This window comes from Thamnophis elegans, chromosome 4 (genome assembly GCF_009769535.1).
Source record: "Thamnophis elegans isolate rThaEle1 chromosome 4, rThaEle1.pri, whole genome shotgun sequence".
Lineage (NCBI taxonomy): Eukaryota > Metazoa > Chordata > Lepidosauria > Squamata > Colubridae > Thamnophis > Thamnophis elegans.
The window spans coordinates 118,771,404-118,793,602 of record NC_045544.1 but is presented as its reverse complement, the minus strand read 5'-3'; the positions used below and the strand labels follow the sequence as shown (position 1 = coordinate 118,793,602).

Sequence of the window (22,199 nt, the reverse complement as noted above, 5' to 3'; positions counted from 1 at the left end):
ATAAAAGCATTAAAATAAACTGTTTACCCCTGGTGAAGAGAATCTGAAAGGGCAATGCTATGCATTTTTCTTGAGGCAAGGACCTTTTTAAAAAAAGTAGATTTTGATGTATTTTGAATCCCTCTCTATATATAATGGTGAGAAGTTTAATATGTGGGTTTTCTTTCTTTTTTTTAATCAGGAACAAAAAATTCGTATTTCCTTCTTCTCTTTTTTCTGTTGTGCTGTTTGTTGTGCAGATTTGTCTACTCCAAAGAAGTATTTCTGGACAGTAAAAACAAACAAACAACCCACACTAGAAAATAAATATGAAATCAATAACTTAAACCTGCAGTTAATTTTTGGCAGATTGATTTGCAAGATGACGGGATAGGGTTTGCAAAGGATAGGTCCCAGCCCCTAGGAGGTTAGAGTTGAAAAATATGCAATGTAAGAGGGGGACTGGAAAAACCAGAACAAAGTGAGCCTGGCTACATTCCGCTGTGCAGTTCTTGCAGATGTCCAACCTTGCTCATTCCCTCAGATGGAGCACCAGAGGCTGGCCAGGGAGAAGCAGCTGCGGGAGGAAGCCGAGCGAGCCAAAGAAGAACTGGAACGACGCCTCTTTGAGGTGGAAGATGAAGCTCGGCAAGCTAATGAGGCGCTGGTGAGCATTGCTGTGGTAATGAAGCCTAGTGGTCAAGGGCTTCTGGTCAATTGTCTCCATTTTGCACTCACTTAATTTTTTTATGTCATACCTTACTATTTTGTTTTATTGTTTTATCGTTTTACTATTTTGTTTTATTGTTTTATTATTTTGTTATTTTATCATTTTATCATAATTTTATCATTGTCATAATTTTATTATCATTTTGTCATAATTTTGTCATCATTTTGTCATCATTTTATCATCATTTTATCATCATTTTATCATTATCATTATTTTATCATCATTTTATCATTTTGTCATTTTATCATTTTATTTTTTGAATTGATATGCCACCATCTCATTATCTAGAGAGCCTCTGGGCAACTCACCATATGAGATGCTTGTTTTAAAATTCCCCTCCAGCGCCGTTCAGAGGCAGCAGCAGAATTGCTGGCTGAGAAAGCTCAGATCGCGGAGGAGGAAGCCAAGCTGTTGGCTCAGAACGCTGCAGAAGCAGAGCAGGAGCGCCATCGATTAGAGTTGGCGGCCTTGAAAACCAGCGAGGAGAAGCGACTGATGGAGCACAAGATAAGGGAGGCCGAGCTGATTGCCATGAAGCTGGTGAAGGAGTCCGATAGAAGGTGACACTCTGTACTAGAAACTTAGTTGGTCATTCTGCATGTGCTCCCTCGGGTGTTTTTGATGAAAAACACATGTACAGGTAGTCCTTGACTTACATGATTGGTTGCTCAGCAACCATTTGAAGTTACAGCCTACCTGGAAAAAGGGAATTTTGACTCTTCTGATGTTCGAACAGCAGGGTTCTAACCATGTTTTATGATGGTTTTGCTGAAAACCAGAAATTAATCCCAGTTTTTAGCATAACTATGCTATAGCAAACAATGGATTTGCTTAACAACCATGGTATTCGCTTAACAACCACTGCAGAAAAGATCCTTAAATTGGGTCAGTCACATGACTGATCCATTTTATGACTGTCAGGCTCCCTTATGGTCATATGTCAAGGACCTGCATTTCTGCAAGCTGCCTTTTAGCACTGCGGTTAATAAGTCCCAAGGACGCATTGGCTCGGTGGCTAAGATGCTGACCTTGTTGATCAGAAAAGTCAACAGTTTGATGGTTCGAATCCTTACCGCCATGTAACGGAGTGAGCTCCCATTATTTGTCCCAGTTTCTGACAACCTAGCAATTCAAAAGCATGTAAAAATGCAAAAAATTCCCTTTGGTGGAAAGATAACAGCATTCCATGCGCCTTCAGTGTTTAGACATGCTGGCCATATGACCATGGTGGTCTTTGGACAGCGCTGGCTCTTCGGTTTTGAAATGGAGATGAGCACCGCCCCCTAGAGTTGGGAACAACTAGCACATATACGCGAGGGGAACCTTTACCTTCACCTTACAAGTTAGAAACATTTTAATATGTTCCTCATGAACTATAATGGGTATAAATGCTAAGTGCTGGTTTCTGATGGGATCACAAAACAAAAAGTCAGGGCTGGAAAATGAAGGCTTGGGTTTAAAAGTAAGAGACCAATCTTTGGAATTTATTCAGGGATAAATTATACCGTAAAGGGAAATATAACTGTGGGAGAAAGCAGAGGGAAGCCATTTCTCTCTTGCTGCCCAGAAAACTCCATGAATGTGTTTGTGAAGTCATCAAGAATCAGGTTTCTTTAAATTTGTGACACTTTTTTGGACTGTATCCTGCTGGCATTCTGGTTCCTGAATTTTAGAGGGATTTTTTTACAGTATAAACAGCAAAAATGCATGCGTATAAAAAAAGTAATTTTAAAATTATATTTAATGAAGTACTTATAATTGCTTTAAACTGCAGTTATCATTAAATTGCATATTTAAGTTGCATATTACAATTTAAACAATAGTATTTAAATCCACACATTTTAAATAGTTTCTAAATTGCACATGAATGTGAAACACAAGTGAATAATTACCTCTTTTCTACTAATCTCCCAATTATTTTCTTAATATTATGACTAATCTTTCTGTGTATAGAAAAAAAATCAGGAATTAATATGGAGAGATCCTTGATAAACTGAGGCTTAGCAGTTACCATGGTTACCTGATACCATGGATTCTCTTAGGTTCTGCTTTTGAGTCATGAGGAAGCCGCAGAAATTATTAAAGTTGATTGAAGCCAATTGTGCTTTCAAGGCCTTAGTTAAGGACTTTCTTTGAGAAATATGGATTGATTTGCTTATGACGATAATTTGGCTTCTCAGGGTCAAAGAAGCTGAACATTTAAAGCAGGACCTACAGGAAGCCAGAGAAGCCGAAGAGAAAGCAAAGCAAAAGCTTCAAGACGTCAGCAAGTTTAATTCTCCTCCTGTAAGTTTTTTTTTAAAAAAAATACATGATTGCTTTAGAGATAGAATAACAATGATGTAATATATCCTTAGGTAAAGAATAAACCTGCAATAGGTATAGTCTCTCTCTCTTTGGAAGGCAGAGAATCATGGGGAATGTAGTATTCCATTCAAAGTATCTCAGCAACCTTTTCAGCTAGAATTATGGGGCGTCTTTCTTGGAAGGACTGATTAAAAAGGAAAATGTGGAGTACTTGGTGTTCTCTGAGTTTGGTTGTTTGCTTGCAGATGTCTTATTATGCAACTACCATGTTTTCCCGAAAATAAGACTGGGTCTTATCTTATTTTTTGCTCCAAAAGATGCATTAGGGCTTATTTCCTGGTTGGGTCTTATTTTGGGCGAAATACGGTACTAATTGCATGTGTCTGGCTGATTATCTTAATTGGGGCTTATATTACGTGCATCCTGAAAAAATTATGGTAGGGCTTATTTTCTGGTTGTGTCTTATTTTGGTGGAAATACAGTACTAATTGCATGTGTCTGGCTGATTATCTTAATTGGGGATTATTTGGGGGGATTATATTACTTGTATCGTGAAAAACTATGGTAGGGCTTATTTTCTGATTGGGTCTTATTTTTGGGGAAAGATTAAGTTTCATCATTAGTATTGATGTTACTTGCAAGGTAGTTAACTAGTTGGGTAATGAAATATTTGCAAGCAGACAACCACGTTTAGAGAGAAAAAGAAACTCCATCGTTCATTCCTGAGCTACAGATATTATCTTCTATTAAAAAGGGAAATATTTGAAGTTGCCAAACATAGAAAGGTAAAATGATAGGTCCCATTACATTGTGCTTGTAGATGCTTTCAGGGTAGACAATTTGTTTACCTCAGGCCAACAGGCATCTGTTTCTACTAGATTAGAGCCTATCTACACAACTTCCAGTCAGATCTGTGCTTGGCTGTAATTATGCCACCCAGTGGTGTGTGTCTTTCTGTGGCATTTTCTGCATAGCACAATCCTAGGGGTTCAGAACTTATTCCTAAACAATGTAGGATTCAATATCACAGGTTTTTGTTTCTGTGGTCTTTTCTAGCATACTGTTAAGTCTACTTCATTTCCGCCTGTGGACACGAGGGATACCAATGGTGACAAAGGATTTGTAAAGATGGATTTAAGAGACATTGATCTGAAGAGGCTTTCCTTGGAGATAGAGAGAGAGAGGTAGGATTGTCCTCCTGTGGCTGAAATAAGGCCAGGCAGATTCCAGATTCAGAATGTGAATGGATGAAATTTTGTGCCAGAATGGAATTCTTCATGCTTTGTACCTTTATTCAGAACCTTATTTTGGTTCATGTTATATAGTATATTAGGGACGCAATGGCTCAGTAGCTAAGACGCTGCGCTTGTCAATCAGAAAGGTTGGCAGTTTGGCAGTTCGAATCCCTAGCGCTGCGTAACAAAGTGAGCTCCCATTACTTGTCCCAGCTGCCAACCTAGCAGTTCGAAAGCCCGTAAAAATGCAAGTAGAAAAATAGGAACCACCTTTGGTGGGAAGGTAACAGTGCTCCGTGCGCCTTCGGTGTTTAGTCATGCCGGCCACATGATCACGGAGATGTCTTTGGACAGTGCTGGATCTTCGGCTTAGAAACGGAGATGAGCACTGCCCCCTAGAGTTGGGAATGACAAGCACATATGTGCGAGGGGAACTTTTACCTTTACCTATATAGTACATTGGCATTAGGTATTTCTGTTCAGCATAGAAACCATATCCCCAATACTAGAAATATTAGACACCTGACTAGTTTTTGTACATCTATATGAACTCTATGATCTCTTACCATCATAACAGAAGCTTTACTTAAAATAGGCCAAACTCTAAGGTAAAGGAGATCTTTTGAACTTTTTATCTGAAATCTGAGCAAAGGCTACTTCAGAAATAGTAGAATCTCTTTCTTTGCCACATATAGGACAATACATTTGCATAAATTGAGCGCTATGCAGCATAAATCTTCCCCTGTTCAAAGCAAGGGTGGTGTGTCATTTCTGTGATTTGATAATCAGAGGCCATGGACTTTAGTAACGACTGTGAAAACTCAAAATCTGAGTCCAAACAAGGAGTGCAAACACTGCAACTTAGACAGACTTTGTTTGCTAGATTAGGAGTATACAATTTTTTTAAACCTGTAAGAGCCACACAGCTTATCCATCAGTAGTTTGTGACTTTTGAGCACTTCTCATCCCAAATCAGAGTATTCAATTTGGGAATTGTATTTGGTCCCACATGTGGGACCACACGTGTAAGGTACAGCTTAGTTAGGTTGATTCATTAAGATTCTCAGATCCTGAAATCTGTTTTCTTATAGTCCCAGGTACTGTACTAGTTCTGGCTCAGGTACTGGTTTAATTATGTTCACAGCCCATTTGATTATCTCTACTTTATTTACAGTTTTGTTTTGTCTGTGCTTCACAGGTTGGACTACCTAGATAAGAGTAGAAAGTTTGAAGATCGTCTAAAAGAACTCAAGACTGAAATCCATGCTCTCAAAGTTGAAGAGAAACACGGCGGGCTTCTTTCTCATTGGAACATAATCCTTGACTCTTTGGACCATTCATCAGAGAAGGAATATAAGGTTCCCATACAGTCAAGCATTTCTTTATTAAATTTGTAACAAACGCATACATTATTTTAGCACTCTTTCATGAGTCAGCTAGAGGTATCTCCCAGACACTTGCAAGCTTGGTTTAAAAACAATGACTTTTCTTACTAATGTGTCCCTGGATCTATGGCTGAAATATTTAGGATTGTCATAATGATTCCAGCGATTAAGACTGTGGACAATAAAAAATGAGAATAGGAATGGGTTTCACCTTTACTGAATGAAATTAATAAATATAGTCAAATAAACTTCAATACTGACTACATTTTAAAAAGTGTAATAACTGTTGGTATGTAGTGTTGGAAAAAGCTTTCTTTGTTGAGCAATTACCCAGTTTCTGTGAAAAGAAGCCCCCCCCCCCCGATAATAAGCCCAATCGGGCTTTTGAGCACATGTGCTAAAATAAGCCCTCCCCTGAAAATAAGCCGTCCCTTAAAATATTGCAACACAGCAGCTGGCATGAACTGACCATGCTTGTCACCTCCTGTACTTCAAAAATAATAAGTCCTCCCCAAAAATAAGACCAAGCGCTTATTTTTGGGGGGGGTCAAAAGAAAATAAGACCCTGTCTTATTTTTGGGGTACCTCTTTTCTCATATTGAAGGAAGCAAATAATCTTAAAAACAAATTAGCCTTAGTCATATACAGATTAAGGAAGATTTTACCAAGTAACCAAACTGATTTGACATAAAGTACTTTAACTGAGTACATTAGAAGTTGTTTTCCATCAGATTAAACGTTTTGAAATTGTCTCTCTTATTCTGTATTAACCAATTGCAGCTTTTCAGGTTCTGCTGAAGGAGGCTTTCGCAATCCCTGTACCTGATCTTTGAAGCAAGAAAGACCAGGCACTGAACTTGATAGTCTTGTGTTTTTTAACAGGAACACCAATAAAGGATCAAAACAAGACAGAACCTGTATTGTGCACAATCCTCTTTGCATATGCTCCATTCTTTGTCCTTAACCTTAAGCAAAATCCCTTAAGCTCTGGGAGATCCCCACAGGATGTTTTTCTTGTTGTCACCACTAAATTATTTTCTGATTTAGAAATTCTTTTCCTCCTTTGTTTTGATATGTCTAAGGTAATGTGGCTAAGTGAAATGTGGGGAAGACACGGGATAACATTTAAACAGCTCTTGCTGGAATTTTATTACAAAATATTTTAAAATGATTTCTAAATACTACAAGACCCCATCTTCCTGAGTAATGGAGGTTCCCCTACAGTGATGGGAGTCAAAAAATTTTACTACCAGTTCTGTGGGCATGGCTTGGTGGGCGTGATGTGGCTTGGTGGCATGGCAGGAGAAGGACACTGTAAAATCTCCATTCCCTCCCCACTCCAGGAGAAAGTTACTGTAAAATCTCCATTTCCTCCTGATCAGCTGGGACTTGGGAGGCAGAGAATAGATGGGGACGGGGCCAGTCAGAGGTGGTATTTACCGGTTCTCCGAACTACCGTATATACTCAAGTATAAGCCGAGTTTTTCAGCCCACTTTTGGGGCTGAAAAAAGCCGCCTCGGCTTATACTTGAGTCAGTGAAAAATTTGCCCGAAATGGAGGAGAAAAAGGGGCGGGGCCATGCCACTGGGTGATGCTCGTGAATGGCCTGGCGCCCCTGTGTTTCCCCTCCCTCTGTGTCAGTTTGCCGCACAGCGCGCACCGCACCATCCCCCCTCCTCACGTTCTAATGTAATGCAGGGCTGTCTTACGATTCCCCTTCCTCCCCCTCCTGCCGCTCTGCAACGATGTCCCACCTCCTCCTTGTTATGGCAAGCAGCCACATAGCAATGTCCCACCTCCTCTGGTACAGTGATCCAATGATAGGAATCACTGTGCCGTGTGTCATAGGAGGCGGGACATAGCTCCCGCGGCTGCACGGGACATCATTACCGGTAGCTGCTGCATTTCCCACCCTAGGCTTATACTCGAGTCAATAACTTTCCAGTTTTTTGTGGTAAAATTAGGTGCCTCGGCTTATATTCGGGTCGGCCTATACTCAAGTATATACGGTACTCAAAATTTCCGCTACTTGTTCTCCAGAAGTGGTCAGAACCTGCTGAATACCACCTCTGTTCTCCTAGTCTAGGATTCTGAGTCTCTACCATACTTGCCCTTTTATCTAAGCTGCACAAATCCTTCTCCCCGTTTCCTTCTTCTGAAATACACACAGTGGAGCTTGCATTGTCATGTCTTGAATGACAGTTCCATCACCCAATCATCCCAACTTGTGAAATTAATCTTCTACACATTCTTCTCCTGCTCCTGAATCTTTAGGTAACTACCCTTCCTGGGAAAATGACTAATAGTACAGTTGTTTCTGTAGTTCATCCCTATGAAGCTGCTTTTAGAGATGCTTCAACCTGATCATTTTTTGAAGGTGACTCTTCAGAAGAAAAAAAGATCACTTGAGTCTAATAATAGGATTCTTGTAGAATCCTGACTTGATTTTATGTATTATACCAGCCAATACAATATTCCTAATGTTAATCATAGACATTACATATATATTCTACTTAAATCATTAAGACTTCTGGAAATAATAATTTGTGCATTTCACACAAGTGCACTTCAGTCCTTCATAAAGGGACAATTTCCAGACCAACGGAGTTAAATTTGTTTTTTTGGCTTTCAGAATGTTTCATGTTATCCTGAATAAATAAAACCTCAATTAATGGCTAATATACTGCTTTTTAAAAGGCTCCTGTTTGGATGAAAACTCTTGAAGCAGACCTGTTTAATAATCTTCAACCGTCCTTTTCACCATCATGCCTGCTAAACGTGATTGAGAATACCATGCCCAGTGCAGCAACAGAAAACTCTTTTCCAACTCATCCCCTGGTTATTAATAACATGGAAACAGGACACCGAAAGCACATTAAGGTAACCAGCTTTGCATTTCATTTTGTGTATTCCATATCATACAATGTCCTATCTACAAATCTTTTCCTTTGATGATTTGTCTGTATCTCAAGGAAGTATTTACACAACAGTTGGTGCTCAAGATTTAAGTCAGCCACTGATTTGAGCTTCTGCCCTAGAAACTACACAGATGCTTTGGGATACTTGTGACTGGACACAAAGTGCAGTTATTCCTTGTTGCTTATCTTCAATATGCCATTGAATTTGGAAGTACCATTCAGCTCCTGGGTTCAACTGACAGATCTACTCCCTATCAGTCAGTCAGTCAGTCAGTCTATCATCTTTCTCTCGCTAATTTTATATTCCCCTCATCTGTTGATGACTCTTTCTTCAAATGCCTTTTCCCAAAGAAAAATCCAAGAGTAATCAGTACTTCCAAACGAGTATTAAAGAGAAAAGGAAAGGAGAATAGAGTCAATATAATAGCCATGCAATCAGAATTTTTAAGTCGCACAATGAGATTTTTAACTTGATATATGGAGTTATCTTCTCTCTCTGTGAGCTATTGGATGAGGGGAGATTCCATGGAGTGGGGGGAAGGAAGAGAGGGATGGAGGGGTAATTAGATTTGTTTCAATGCCTTCTTCAAATACCAATCATACCTGTCATATGTGATCACTTGATACATTATACAAATGTGATTTAGAAATGTGGTTTCTTCATTTCTTGGCTTTGGGAAGTGGTGAAAGATTCAATTTTACTCCTATTCTAATATAAATTTTTATATTTTACTGCTTCTTTATACAGTTGCCTTTTTTTAAAAAAAATGCATATCATCTTTTATTCTGTGTTTTTAAAATGTTTCAACCCCTCTGCTCTAAGTTTAAGTCTATTTGCCTTATACCAAATATTTTTCTTATACTGGCATCTTAGGTCCAACAGCACAAAACAGATGTGATCTATATCTGAAACAACAGAATGACCAGATTATCCAACTCAAGTTATCCATCCAAAGATTTCTAGACTACTTTCATATTCTGGGGAAAAAAATACACCTGCTGCTTAAAGCTTAAGAATGGAAATATTCCTTTTTCATTCCTAGGAAGTGGTGCTCATATAGGTAATACCAGCCAACCAGAGATCTAAGTTTGCAAGTCTAATACACCTTGTTATTTAATACATCATCTTGACAGTAATTGAACATTTCTATTGGGTTACTTGAAGATTTATCATGCCAATGTACGTTGTAAGAAGAATCTTAAGAAATTCAAGCAGATATATTCTAGTACGTTCCCAAAGTCAGCAATTCTATTAAGTTACTTGGGAGTTAAGAACTGAGTTGTACATTCATTTAAGAATTATGAACAACTTGCTATTAAATTTCACTACAAGCAATGGGATTGTATCACAATTTAACTAGATTAAGGTCCTGTACATTTAGAACTTTTCATAAAAATGTAAATGTAAATTTATGATTGTGAATATTTTTATTTTTGTAAAGTGTTCTACAATTATTTCTTTCTTGTTTTTCTATGATTAAAGAACAAAATTTTAAATGCCCAAATCAGTTTATTAAAACAGAATCCATGAGTATCCTATATATGTCCTTAAGCTAAATCTGGGTTGGGTTTGTTCAGCTCTTTTGCTGAAAATAGAGCCTGATCCTATTCACACACTGTATTCTCAACTGCAACCTATTTATTATTCTGGCACAGACTGCAGCCAGTTTTAATTACTACAACAGGAGTTTCTTCTGAGTACACAAACTTAGGACTGTACTATTATTTAATTTGTATCTCATCCTACGATGAATGAGGGTGGTTGTTTTTTTTAACAAAAATAAACACAGAAATAAGTAAAGGTAACAATAAGCTTATTTTGATGTCAGTATCTAAGTAAAAAATCTGTGTTTTATTTTTGTTAAAATTTAAAGCAACATAAATCAAAAAATTTATTCTCTTTCTGTGAGAAATGAAACGGCAGGAAAATAAGCCAATGAATAAGACTAGAAATAGGTTTAGTTTCCTTTACAAGCTAGCCCAAAACAGAAGTCCGCTGTTGAAACTTTCTTAGCACTGGTGTTCAATTATTTGATTCCAGTTGACATGTCAACTGGTTCCTGATCACAGCTGGCTTGTGTCCTTTTTCTTGCAGCAGCCATGCTTCTGTCTAGCCATCTGACACTTTTCCATGCGCAATATACAAGCGTCAAATGGTTAGACAGAAAACCAGCCATTTTGACATTCAGCACAGCTGCCATTTCTACTATGGAAGTTTGTAGCACCTGACCCAGGAGAATAAAGCCAACTTCTAAACAGAACGCATTTGGTACATGCCTTGTGAGCTGTCCCATTGAAATGGCACTTGGCCTATACTTTTTCAATTCATCTTCTGTTCCAAGGTTAGGTGAGAGGAAGATTGTCTTGTAACAGCTGTCAACAATCTTATATAATTTACCCCAATACTCAGAATTACAACATTGGTTATTTTTAATGTCATTTAAAAATAAATAAATACTGGAATTCAATTCCTGAATTGTGGAGATAATGTGGGAATAGTAACAGTGATGACACTGGAAAAAAGTTGCCGCCTGGATGAGATTTTTAAAAGGGAAAATATTTGTCCATATTGCTTAGTTTCTCATATTCTGCTAACAAAGTTAAAAGCCAGTTGCAGAACTGAGTTAGGTCCTACAGCAAGGACTAAAATTGCTTTCATTGATCTGAAGGTTCTCTAAATTGGTAAATAGTTTCTCCCAGCACTGATAGCCTTGACCATACTGGCTATTAAATTCTAGGAAATGCAGATACATGAAAGTGTACTTGGGCTGGAAAAATGGACTAAATATATGGATAAAAAAAATAAGGCTTCCTGAATTTGAGACCATACTACTTGATGGGGAGGCAAAAAATTATGAGGTTCTGGAAGATAACTCAATTATTTGCTTCTCATCTTTAAGTAAGATAGGAGAAATACAACTCAAAGATGATACTGCTACATAGTGTCTTCTCCTTCACCATTTGCTAACATATAGCGGAGTCATCAAGAAACATAACTTTACATATCCATGCCACATAAGTAAGGCTATATGAAATTACAGTGCTTATCGCCAAAAAAAAATCTGGAAAAAGAGGAAGCAGTAAAGTTTATTCATATTAGGACAAACATTGTGAGTAGAACTCCTTGGAGTTCTTGTTAGTCATGTAGTTGAAAAATTAAATCACTGACACAGAAACTACTGAGCTTTGTGGGCTGGAGATTAGGATGATAGCTGGAAGGTGCATATTGTTAAAAAAAATAAGTCAAGGAAAGGCATCGTGAAACCATCCTCAAACCTATGCTTTGGTATCTTCCTTGGCATATTAATGACAGCTTATAGACTGTAATTGGTATTCATTAGAGAACTCATTTTAAAAATCTAAGAATTTCAAACTTAAATTTGATATTCTATAATAGAAATTATTGTGATGTTGTACATCAATGTTTATAATATATATCTTTAAAGTGTCTGAGGAGGTAAAAAGTGCAGCTTTCCTCAAAGAATCCTCTTATAGTTTGCACTATGAATTCCAAGGATTAAGAAAATGACAAATATCAGGCCATGCATGTTTTGTTCTTTTTGACAGAAGCCCTATTAGTTTACTCTTAAGAAACAAACTCACTTTAGAGTTTTGGGTTGATAATGAACTGGTCTCTGTTCTTTTGGCTCACTCTTAAATATTAAATTAGTATAACAAATAATGCTAAAGTAACACTGGAGCCAAACTAGTTCTTTTACTTGGATTTAAAGGTTGTCTAGTTATAACAAATGTTTTCAAGATTAAGTTATTGTATTTCTTTTTTCCAAAATAAACTTTCTGAACAACTTCTGGTTTCAGTGTCGTCAGTATTTTTACAATTTCCCCTGGAGTAAAGAATTGGATCAATATTAATAAATTCCAAGAGCGACTCTGGAAAGACAGCCACTAAACTCTTCTGATGGTCTGTAAATCACCATCCACAGAATTGAGCTACTGTATAATTAGGACAATACCATTATTGTGCACTTCATTCAAAGCAACCAATGGTTGTCTATCTCATAGTTTACAAATCCTGCTGATAAATCCAGACATTAATCGGCTTGTTTTGAGGGAAACCTGAGTTATTTACTCAGGATGCTAATTCTGCAGTCAATTCCTTCCTTGAAGCCTTTTGCTTTTAAGGAAAGGCATTTTGGCACTTAACATTAAATTGTCACTTTGCAGGTACACTCAAAGCAATCAACATAAGCGTAAACTCTGTAAAGTCCCTTCGTTATCAGGTAATCAGGTAATCGAAGGGCTAAGTGGGTTTATAAGGTACCTTTAGTTGATACCAACCATCAGAGTTTGGGGAAGGAGCAGAGGATACCTATATAAAACCTCAAATGGAAATAACTACATAAACCCTCAAAGGGAAAAGCTCAAAGGTCAATCCTCAATGAAGCAACTCTAGGATGCCTTTTAATACAGTCTTTGCACAGCGACACCATAAGCACCCAATTATTCCAGGCGTTCATCACCTTCTTCCACATCTTTCAGGTTGAGAACTTCAAGGGTTCCTTTGCCTTTGGTTTCACACCTGATCAATTCATCGATCTCCCGGAAGCAGCCTGGATCCACAAGGCAGACCTGCAACATTAGCACTGTGTTAGGTTGGAAAGCTTGTCGCAGCTTCTGCCAACCTGGCAGTTCGAAAGCATGTAAAAATGCAAGAAGAAAAATAGGGGCCACCTTGGTGGGAAGGTAACAGTATTCAGTGCGCCTTTGGCATTTAGCCATGCCAGCCACATGACCATGGAGACATCTTCGGACAGCGCTGGCTCTTCGGCTTTGAAACGGAGATGAGCACCGCCCCCTAGAGTCGGGAATGACTAGCACATATGTTCGAGGGGAACTTTTACCTTTTTAGACTGGAAAGGCCATATCTTACAAAGAACTGTCCTGGTGAATAAGACCAAGGTGGACCCAACATCTTTCTTCCCAAAGTAACTTACAGGTAGTCCTTGACTTATGACAACAATTGGGACTGGAATTTCTGTTGCTAAGTGACACGGTCATAAAGCTGGTTACATCCCTTGGCAATGATAATCCCTGCCATCCCAATTGTTGTCGTTCCCATGGTCATTAGGAAAGGGAACTTCCTTTAAAGAACCAAGTCACTAGGAAAACTGGCAGGAGGTTGCAAGTTCCAAGTGGCTTGGAAGGAGGTTGGTAGGCAGGTAAATGGCTGCTGTCGAGTGGGGAAAGGCAGGAGGAAAGATTGGGGATGGTGCACAAAGGTGTGAGGGAGGCGCAGGGAGGGTATGAGAAGGAGGTATGGCAGAAATCAGGCAGGGGATGTGGGAGGGAAAGTTTATCCTAATGACTTGTGACTTTCCCTACCAGCTTTCCTAATAACCTTCTGGAAAAGCTGGCAGAGAAGGTCACAAATGGCAATCATGCATTCATGGGGTGCTGCAGCTGCCTGAAAGGGCAAGCCCAATGCCAAGCAGTCAGAAGGCAATCAAGTGATTGCTGGGGTTCTGGAATGGTCAGAACCCCCAAGGACCAGTCATAACCACTATTTGTTCAGCACTATCGTAACTTCAGAACAGTTGCTGAACAAATGGTCGTACATCAAGGAATAGTTGTAGCTAGATGCTTGCAAGAACGAGGGTATAAAAATGATAGCCATCCCTCTATTTATTCCCATTACCTCCCTGACCAACCTTCTGCTTTTACTCTCACTACTGTAGTTTGGTGATGTTTGGCTCTAATGGGGCAAAACCATTTAATAATTCTCCCTTCTCTACGAATATGCTAGATCTCCTCTTAAACCCTCTAAATCACTTGTATGGTGATGTCAGTAGTAAGTTATACAAGTAGTCCTTGTTTAGCAACCATTTGCTGTTACAACATTGATGAAAAAGTAATTTTATGGCCAGCCCTTGCATGTATAAGAGCTGTGGTGGCGCAGTGGTTAGAATGCAGCATGTACTGCAGGCTACTTCTGCTGGCTGCTGGCAGCTAGCAGTTCAATTCTCACTAGCAAAAGATTGACTCAGCCTTCAATCCTTCTGAGGTCAGTCAAATGAGGACCCAGATTGTTGGGGGTAATATGCTAACTCTGTTAACAACTTACATGAACACATTTGCGGTTTCAAGTAGTGACTGCTCCACTTAACAACTAAGTGGTTGCTGGTACCATCTGTAGTCACTAAACAAGAACTATTTGCATATTATATAAATTTCCTTGTTTTGAATTTCTTCCTAGTCTCATGTCACTCCAAGTTTTTGCAATGTGAGAATTAGATCATTTCTCACTGTTTTCACCATTCCATGGTTAATTTCATAAAGCTGTTCTCCCCCCACCCCCCAAAAAAGTGTTATAATTCTGAGTGTTTTGATTTGTGCCTTTTAGAGGTTTTACCAGCTCCAGGGTATTTTTTAAATGGAAAGGAGAAAGAACACTAAATTGGACTGGAATGTCTATATATTACACTTCTACCCAACTACGTTAAAAACCCAAAGACTGCAATTCACTGAAAGGCACCAAATTCTCTTGAATTAGAAGAAAAAGGAAATGCAGATGTGTCACAATGGAATCTTTGCAGCATCCCTATCTTTTGCTAAGGTCTTAAATGTTCATATACCAAACTGCCTTATGGCTGCATGGTTATCCCAATGCACTGTAAAACATCTTCTGCAAGAACCGATGAGGTTTCCTTTACGAGCAATCATGCAAATGACTGCAGTGTAAATATCGGTCCTTATTTCTACCCTCCAACACTTCGGGTATAAATCTTCTTGTATAAAACCAAAGGCACAGTAATAGCTTTTTCCCCAAACAAAAAGACTTAGGAAAGGACACTGGGCTGCTTACAATTTCCAGCTGTTCATCAAAATCCTCGCTTTCGATTACTTTGATCAGTGGCTTCAGCTTCTCTTTCAATCTCTTGCCTTCTTTCCGAGGGAGGATGAAGCGTAGCCTCATGTGTGCCCGCTCAATCTGCATCGTCTCTTTCAGCTGCTTGATGACTTCCAAAGCCTGCAGAGGAATCCAAACCAACGCACTGATTTTTACATTTTTATCCCGCTCCCCTTGAAAAAAAACTTGGAAAAACTTAGTCTCACTTCTGATTTCATATTTTTAGCTATATACAACATTTGTTCTGCTGGGCATATTTTTACATCCAAGACTAACCAGTCAAACGGAGCTGGTGAGAAGACCTCTTGCTTTTTCCGAAGAACTGCATTGCAAGCACGAGAAGTACAGCTAACTTGTTAATTTTTAATAGATTAATACAGCACCCAAGCATTGCTATAGTTCATTCAACATGGGGCTGCCCTTTAAGATCATCAAGAAAGTTCAACTGGTCCAAAATGCTGTGGTTTGCTTGCTTGCTTAACTATTGAGGTCCAGCCCTGATCAGAACGAATATATGTGTGGTGATTTTAAATCTGGCTTTATTTTTTTTTCATTATTTCTTTTTTCTCTTTTTTGTAAGCCGCCCAGAGTCCCTCGGGATTGGGCGGCCTATAAATCTTATTAATAAATAAATAAATAAATAAACTGTGGTACAGCTGCATTAGATTGTTGTTACTGGAGCTACACTGGTTACCAGTTTGTTTCCAAGTGCAATTCAAAGTGCTGGACATTCTCTATAAACCTCTATACAGCTTGCAGCCTACATCTGTTCTTCTTAGATTCTGCCTAGTAGAAGTAGATGAATATCCTCTCCAATTATGTAGGGAAGCATTCTTCTTTTGCACCAACATGACTTGTGAGGCAACAGTGAATTCTACTCTTATGTCCTTCTAAAAACTAGGGAGAACTTCCATTTTTAAAAAAGAAATATGGAGATCGAATTGTTGGTGAATCATTGGTGCCAGAATATTACAGTATTTTATTTTACTTTGTCATGTTGTAGAATAGTTTTAGATAATGCCTCCAAATGTGAGTCCACTTGGCCTTAATCCCTATTATGAGACAGGCAAAACAAGTTGGAAATAGATAATGCTCTTTCTTGCAACGATTTCAACTTTATGAAACTCCCTTTCCAGGCCTAACTTACTATCTTGACAGCTGTAGCCGACGAAAGATAGCAATACACAGTTTTGATTTTTAGATGTTGCAGAACTGTCACTGTTTTCTGTGCATTTTCTCCACTATACCTAAATGTTTTTACTTTCTCGTAAGTAAAGACTTAGTTTGTATGAAGGATTTTTTTAAAATATTTTCCAGAATTAATAACAGTATCTTCAGGATTTAAAAATGCTGAGTGTGAAAATATCCATCCATACAACAATTGGCACAATACTGTGTTAAAAAAGAGACATTGCAAGAAATTCTACAAAATTCAATGCCCACCTAATGTTACCAATCTACAGGTTTAAGCATCTTTCAGGCATCTGCAGAAGAAAAAAAGAAGTAACTTTCAAAAAAACCCACCTTCCTCATTTACTTGGTGATAGGTCAACTCAAGCCAGATAATCAGGTATTCCCTGTTACTGCAAAGTAGTATATAGTCCTCAACTTATGATTGCAATTGGGGCTGGATTTCTGGCCATAAGTCATCATGGTCCTAAATAATGTACCCACCTAACCTGCTGTCAAGTGCTTGAAATATGATTGCATAACCATGCATTGAGTATGGGGCATATTTTATGATGGCCAGAAGTATGTTAGAGGCAGTTAAACACCCATTCCAAAAATGTCCTAATTTTCAACTGTTGTCTGAACTGCCATTAAGTGACCAATCATAAGTTGAGGACTATCTGTGAAGGGAAAAGCTACAGTGTCTCCTCATGCTTATAATTTGTAGGCACAAAGTGGCTTCCTTCGGAGATCATCTACCTGCTGCTTGGTACTTTTCCCAGGTTTGACTGAATAGTGTATATCCTTCATAGCTCTTTCAATAAGGATGACTGTGTAGGGTCTCTTGGTTTCTGGATTGACACATTTGTCTGCAACTATGGTTGCAATGTCACGAAACATCTGCTCCAGCTGACTATGCCGTTCTTTATCAGAGACCTGCAATTCCCCTTTGGTTAAGATCTGAAACAAAGAAAAGTTTATTAGGACTTGGCCTTTTTCAAATTCAGAAGATGTTTTATGCATTGTCATTAGAAATCTGATTCCGCTTTCTTTATGAACATTAGAAGAATGGCTGTCCTAAAGAATCTCTACAAATTACAAAGTAGAAATAAAGAGTTCCTCACATTAAGTTTCATCCTTGGTTACTACATGGAGATGTTTTTCTATAGTTTTGGAAGCAGTAATACAGAAGGTCTTGGGCCAGTCATTTTCTTTCAGCCTTATGAAATAGGCAATGGCAAACCACTTTTGAAAAGCCTTGTCAAGAAAACTGCAGGGGCTTTTCCAGGCTTGTCATTATTTCAGAATTTTGTCTTCCCAGTCTACCCTACAATCTGAAACTTCCCATTACTCGCCGATCCAAGTAGGCAACATTTACCATGTTAACATTTGCCAATGATTGAGTAAGCACTGCTATTAACAATAAATTTAAAATGAGCATTGATTGAGCATTGACCATAAGAGCCACTTTGCAGATGGGCGACAAACAGTTTAATTCATAATAAATATCAACAAGGCTATGGAAGACTGAATCTTTGAATCAGAGCATAAACTGCATAACATTTTAACCTTCTCACAGAACAAGCAATATGGGATGAAGCCATGAAAGAATTTTTTTTTGCTTGAGTTAAATTTTTAAAATATTTTAAAAAGAGTCAGTGTAGTATACATTGGACTAGGACTGAAGAGCCAGATGAAGTCCATTCTCTGCCATGAAAACTGATTTTGGGCCAGATCTTATTTTACTCCAGCCCAAATCACCTTAAATAGCTTAGGGATCTCAAGTACCCTAAACTAGTGCCCCCCAACTTTTTCAGCACCAGGAACCGGTTCCGTTGAGAAAGGTTTTTTTGTGGACTGGAGGGGGCATTGTTTTATGTGCTGCCTGCATCCCATGGATGGGCCTTCGTTTGCTTGCATGGCCTGATTGCTGACATGCCACGGCCCGGTGCTGGTCCACAGATCAGGGGTTTGGGACCCCTGCCCTAAACACTGACCCCAGGCTGACCTAAACACATAAAGGAATTATATTTCTACTATCTATTTTTTGTGATATATTGTTTGAGTCACCTATAAAAAATTGGAAAAAAATAAAATTAGACAAAAACATTATTTTTGCACAATTTCAATACCTACTGTTTTGCAGATTTCTGTCTGATCGTCTGTGCCAAAAGCTTTGACGAGGTCTTCCTTCTTTGCCACTTGACCTTTGGAGACATTCACAAACACTGAATGTGTCTGCAAAACTTCATCAAGGTCCTTTTCACTAGAAAATTAATTTTACTTGTTAAGCACATTTTAAATAATGCATGCAAACAACCAAAGTATTTAGATAGTCTTGTTTAATCCATACTGATTACTGCTGTTTAAAACTACCTCTGATTCTATTACTATTGTTAGGAATATAATTCTAATGGTTGGGTTGGCAATATATAAATCATGTAACAATGCTATACCTGTTTCTTTAAAGCATACTGTAAAATGTGATTGGTTGCTGTTTTCCTCAATTGGCCATAAGAGGGAGCCAGAATGACTGTTAGTTCTCTCTCTGTTTTGTTAGATGCTGGGCTGAACTGATCTAAGTGCCGTAAGCTATTGTAAGTTTTGCAACTGTTAGCAAACTTTGAATACTGAACTGATTATATGATACTGGACTATGTTATTTGGATTATCCCTTAACTGAAAGACATTGATGACTGACTGACTTATCCATGTATGACTAGGAATGTTTGAATGGACTCTGATACCTCTATTTCCATGAAAGTAAAAGCCTATTTAAACTGCAGTGTCTCTGTATGCTGATTTGTGTGTTCTCCAACACAACTCTCACAACACTTCGCTGAACTTACTCACTCTCCCAACGGGGAGCTTACCTAACAACTATGGCAGGGGAATCAAATTAAACTGCTACATTCCATAAGCGGGATACTGTAGTGAATAATTGCAGAATTCTATCTCAATTGGCAATGACATATTGTCAAGGAATAAGTTTGTAATTTGGTTAAAAATACACAAATGATTAGGAAACATCTAAATCAGTTAAAAATATTAAAGAAAGCAATACTAGTCCAAACGCAAAGTCCTATCTGCTATTTATCAGTAAAGTGTTAGCCATCCAATAATATTGACTCAATAATTACTTAGTGAGGTTGTCTCTCCGCTGAAAGAGATGATTGTAACTCGCACCTCCTATTCAAGCAGCAGGTAGAACCTCTGGCTTTAGTGGCTTCACCCAAATTTGGTTAAGTGCTGCAGTATCAACACTACTTAAACCAAGATGCCCTGAAGACAGTATCTCATGTTCTAATCATTGGGCTACATGGAGCTACATTGGGAATGAATTCAAAACTGCACATTGTGAGACTTGTCAGTATATCATAACACTCATTTTAAGATCACTGTACTGGTTGCTAATTTCCATTCTAACCACTGAGCTGTAGTGGTGCAGTGGTTAGAATGCAATATTGCAGACTAATTCTGCCGACTGCCAGCATTTTGACCCTGACCGGCTCAAAGTTGACTCAGCCTTTCATTCTTCATGTAAAATGAGGACCCAAATTGTTGGGGGCAATATGCTGACTCTGTGAACTGCATAGAGAGGGCTGTGGAACACAGTGAATGGGTATATAAGTCTAAGTGCTATTGCTATTCCAGACCTAATTCAAAATGTTGGTTATTTCCTTCAAAGCCGTATCAGGCACTGTCTTTTCAAAACCAAATCTACTCATAAAGTTTTCCAAAGAGGACCTCTTAAAAATTCTTGCCCTGGAAGAAGTGCAGGGGAACGGGCTAGATGTTATAAGGCAATAAATACATTGCAAAGATTTATCTTTTTTGGTTTGCAATGCAAACAGGGGAATAGAAACTTAAATAATTTAAACAAAAGTTTACATTATTCTTCACTTGGGAGTGAGTTATGTCATAAAGTTCTTTATCATAAGGATGACAATTTTGAAAAGGGTACATTCACATAACTAAGGCAAATTATATAGAGTTGCATATTGTATAAAACTAGAACAAAACATGGTTAAGGCAAAGCACCTTAATCATATTTTGTTCCCTATGTTAATCATTTATTTATTTTGTTCTGCTTTCCTTGTATCATCTAGCTTTGAAAGAAGCTACTTTGAAATTGTCATTTTCTCCAGTTTCTAGCACATATATGGGGATGTGGGGAAGACATGGGGCAGCGCCAGCTGCTTTGTTCTCTTACGCTCATGGGTACATCTGACTGTGTGGTGAAAGGTCAGAAAGGAAGTGCAGAAGGCTTAAATTTGCCGACACCTTTTGCTCAGTGGTGTTTTATTCTTTACTTTATTTTTATAACACAGTTAAATGAGCAGGATATGTTCACCACTTACTGATAAACAGGAGGCAGTGTATGAGCACTTTATTGTTTGCTGGCAAGTGGTAAAACTCCAAGAATAAATATAATAAATTCTGTCCATTTTGGGCTGAAGGGAGGTTCATGAAACCTCTGTATTGAGGTAATAATATGTAACAACTTGTCTCTCTAGTCTGAGAGCTCAAAATAAGGAAGGTTCATTGTTCATTAAGTGAAATCTGTTCTGAAAGATGATCCATTTGGTGTAACTGGGACAGCCCTTGGTCAGTGCCAAAAGAAATAGAATATAAATTTATCTCAAGCTTTAGACAAATTTTAACTGTCAATGACATGGGCAGCTATAGAAATTGAAATATTTACCCTTGATTTTATTTTATGCTACGCCCTTCTATCTATTTGCTTATCCTTTTATCATACTACCAGGAACTGCGGTTAGTAGACAATACTTATATAAACAAGATGAATATAGAAGTGTAAATATAGTAGTTGATTTATAACAGCAACAAAGTTCAGAGTTTATGCCCTGCGATTTGCACATGCTTCAAAGTAAATATTTTAAATCAACTTGCTAACTTAAGAGAAGTTGCAAAATTGGGGGGTTATTGACTGATTATTTATTTAGGCTAGTCTCGCACTCTGCGTAAACACGGAAACTCTGGCTTTGCCAAATGTCAGCGGACACGAACGGGAGTTTTCTGTTCCTTTCCCTGCGGCTCCCAGCCCCCACTCACGCGCCGCTCCGCCAGCCCATGACTTTGTTCCGGTAACAGGCGATCTCAAAACGCTTCCCCGCCCGTCGGATCCGTACGACGGCCACATTGGTCAGGCGAATCTGGTTAGTCGGCGTGAAGATCGCCATGATACCCCCAAGTATTTGCCGCCGCCGATAGACAGGACACAAGTCAACAGCTGAGCCTCTTCCGCCGCTCCGTTGTGACGACAGAAGTGCCCAAAACCTCGCGAGAACTGTCTCTCCAACAGTCCGTCCTTAACTCACTCGGGTGGGAAACCAATCCCCAGGACTAATGATTCCCCATTAAAAAGTGTCCTCTCGCGGCTTACCAGGAGGGATCGCACAAAAAAAAAACAAGTTTACAAATCTGACTCTTTTATTGCGGAGGTTTGATTAAAAATGCAAGTAGCGCAAATTGTTTTTAAGTTTTTTAAATAAAAAAAATAGCTAGGACGGTTGCTTAGGAAGAATTGTCTTCAAATCCTTGAACTGATGATCTTGGACTTGTCACTGTGCAGGTTCATATAA

The 22,199-nt window shown here is 38.5% G+C and overlaps 2 protein-coding genes across 2 annotated transcripts in view; one reads left to right on the top strand and one right to left on the bottom strand.

Annotated features, from left to right (window-relative positions):
• Positions 1-11,552, top strand: part of LOC116507040 (merlin-like) — a 34,404-nt gene extending 22,852 nt beyond the window's left edge. Inside the window, exons 12-18 of the mRNA XM_032214967.1 lie at positions 524-646; positions 1,052-1,269; positions 2,890-2,995; positions 4,073-4,200; positions 5,450-5,609; positions 8,335-8,517; positions 9,430-11,552. Of these exons, the coding sequence (XP_032070858.1) occupies positions 524-646; positions 1,052-1,269; positions 2,890-2,995; positions 4,073-4,200; positions 5,450-5,609; positions 8,335-8,517; positions 9,430-9,465 (954 nt within the window). The 3' untranslated portion in view covers positions 9,466-11,552. The remainder of the gene's footprint in view (positions 1-523; positions 647-1,051; positions 1,270-2,889; positions 2,996-4,072; positions 4,201-5,449; positions 5,610-8,334; positions 8,518-9,429) is intronic.
• A 72-nt stretch (positions 11,553-11,624) lies between these two features.
• On the bottom strand, positions 11,625-21,885 carry SBDS (SBDS ribosome maturation factor). The gene is made up of 5 exons (XM_032214968.1): positions 21,670-21,885; positions 18,730-18,859; positions 17,353-17,553; positions 15,379-15,543; positions 11,625-13,145 (listed from the first exon to the last, which is right to left on the bottom strand). The coding sequence occupies exons 1-5, from the start codon at positions 21,795-21,797 to the stop codon at positions 13,017-13,019; spliced, it is 753 nt and encodes a 250-aa protein (XP_032070859.1). The 5' UTR covers positions 21,798-21,885; the 3' UTR covers positions 11,625-13,016.
• Between the last annotated feature and the right edge of the window lie 314 nt (positions 21,886-22,199).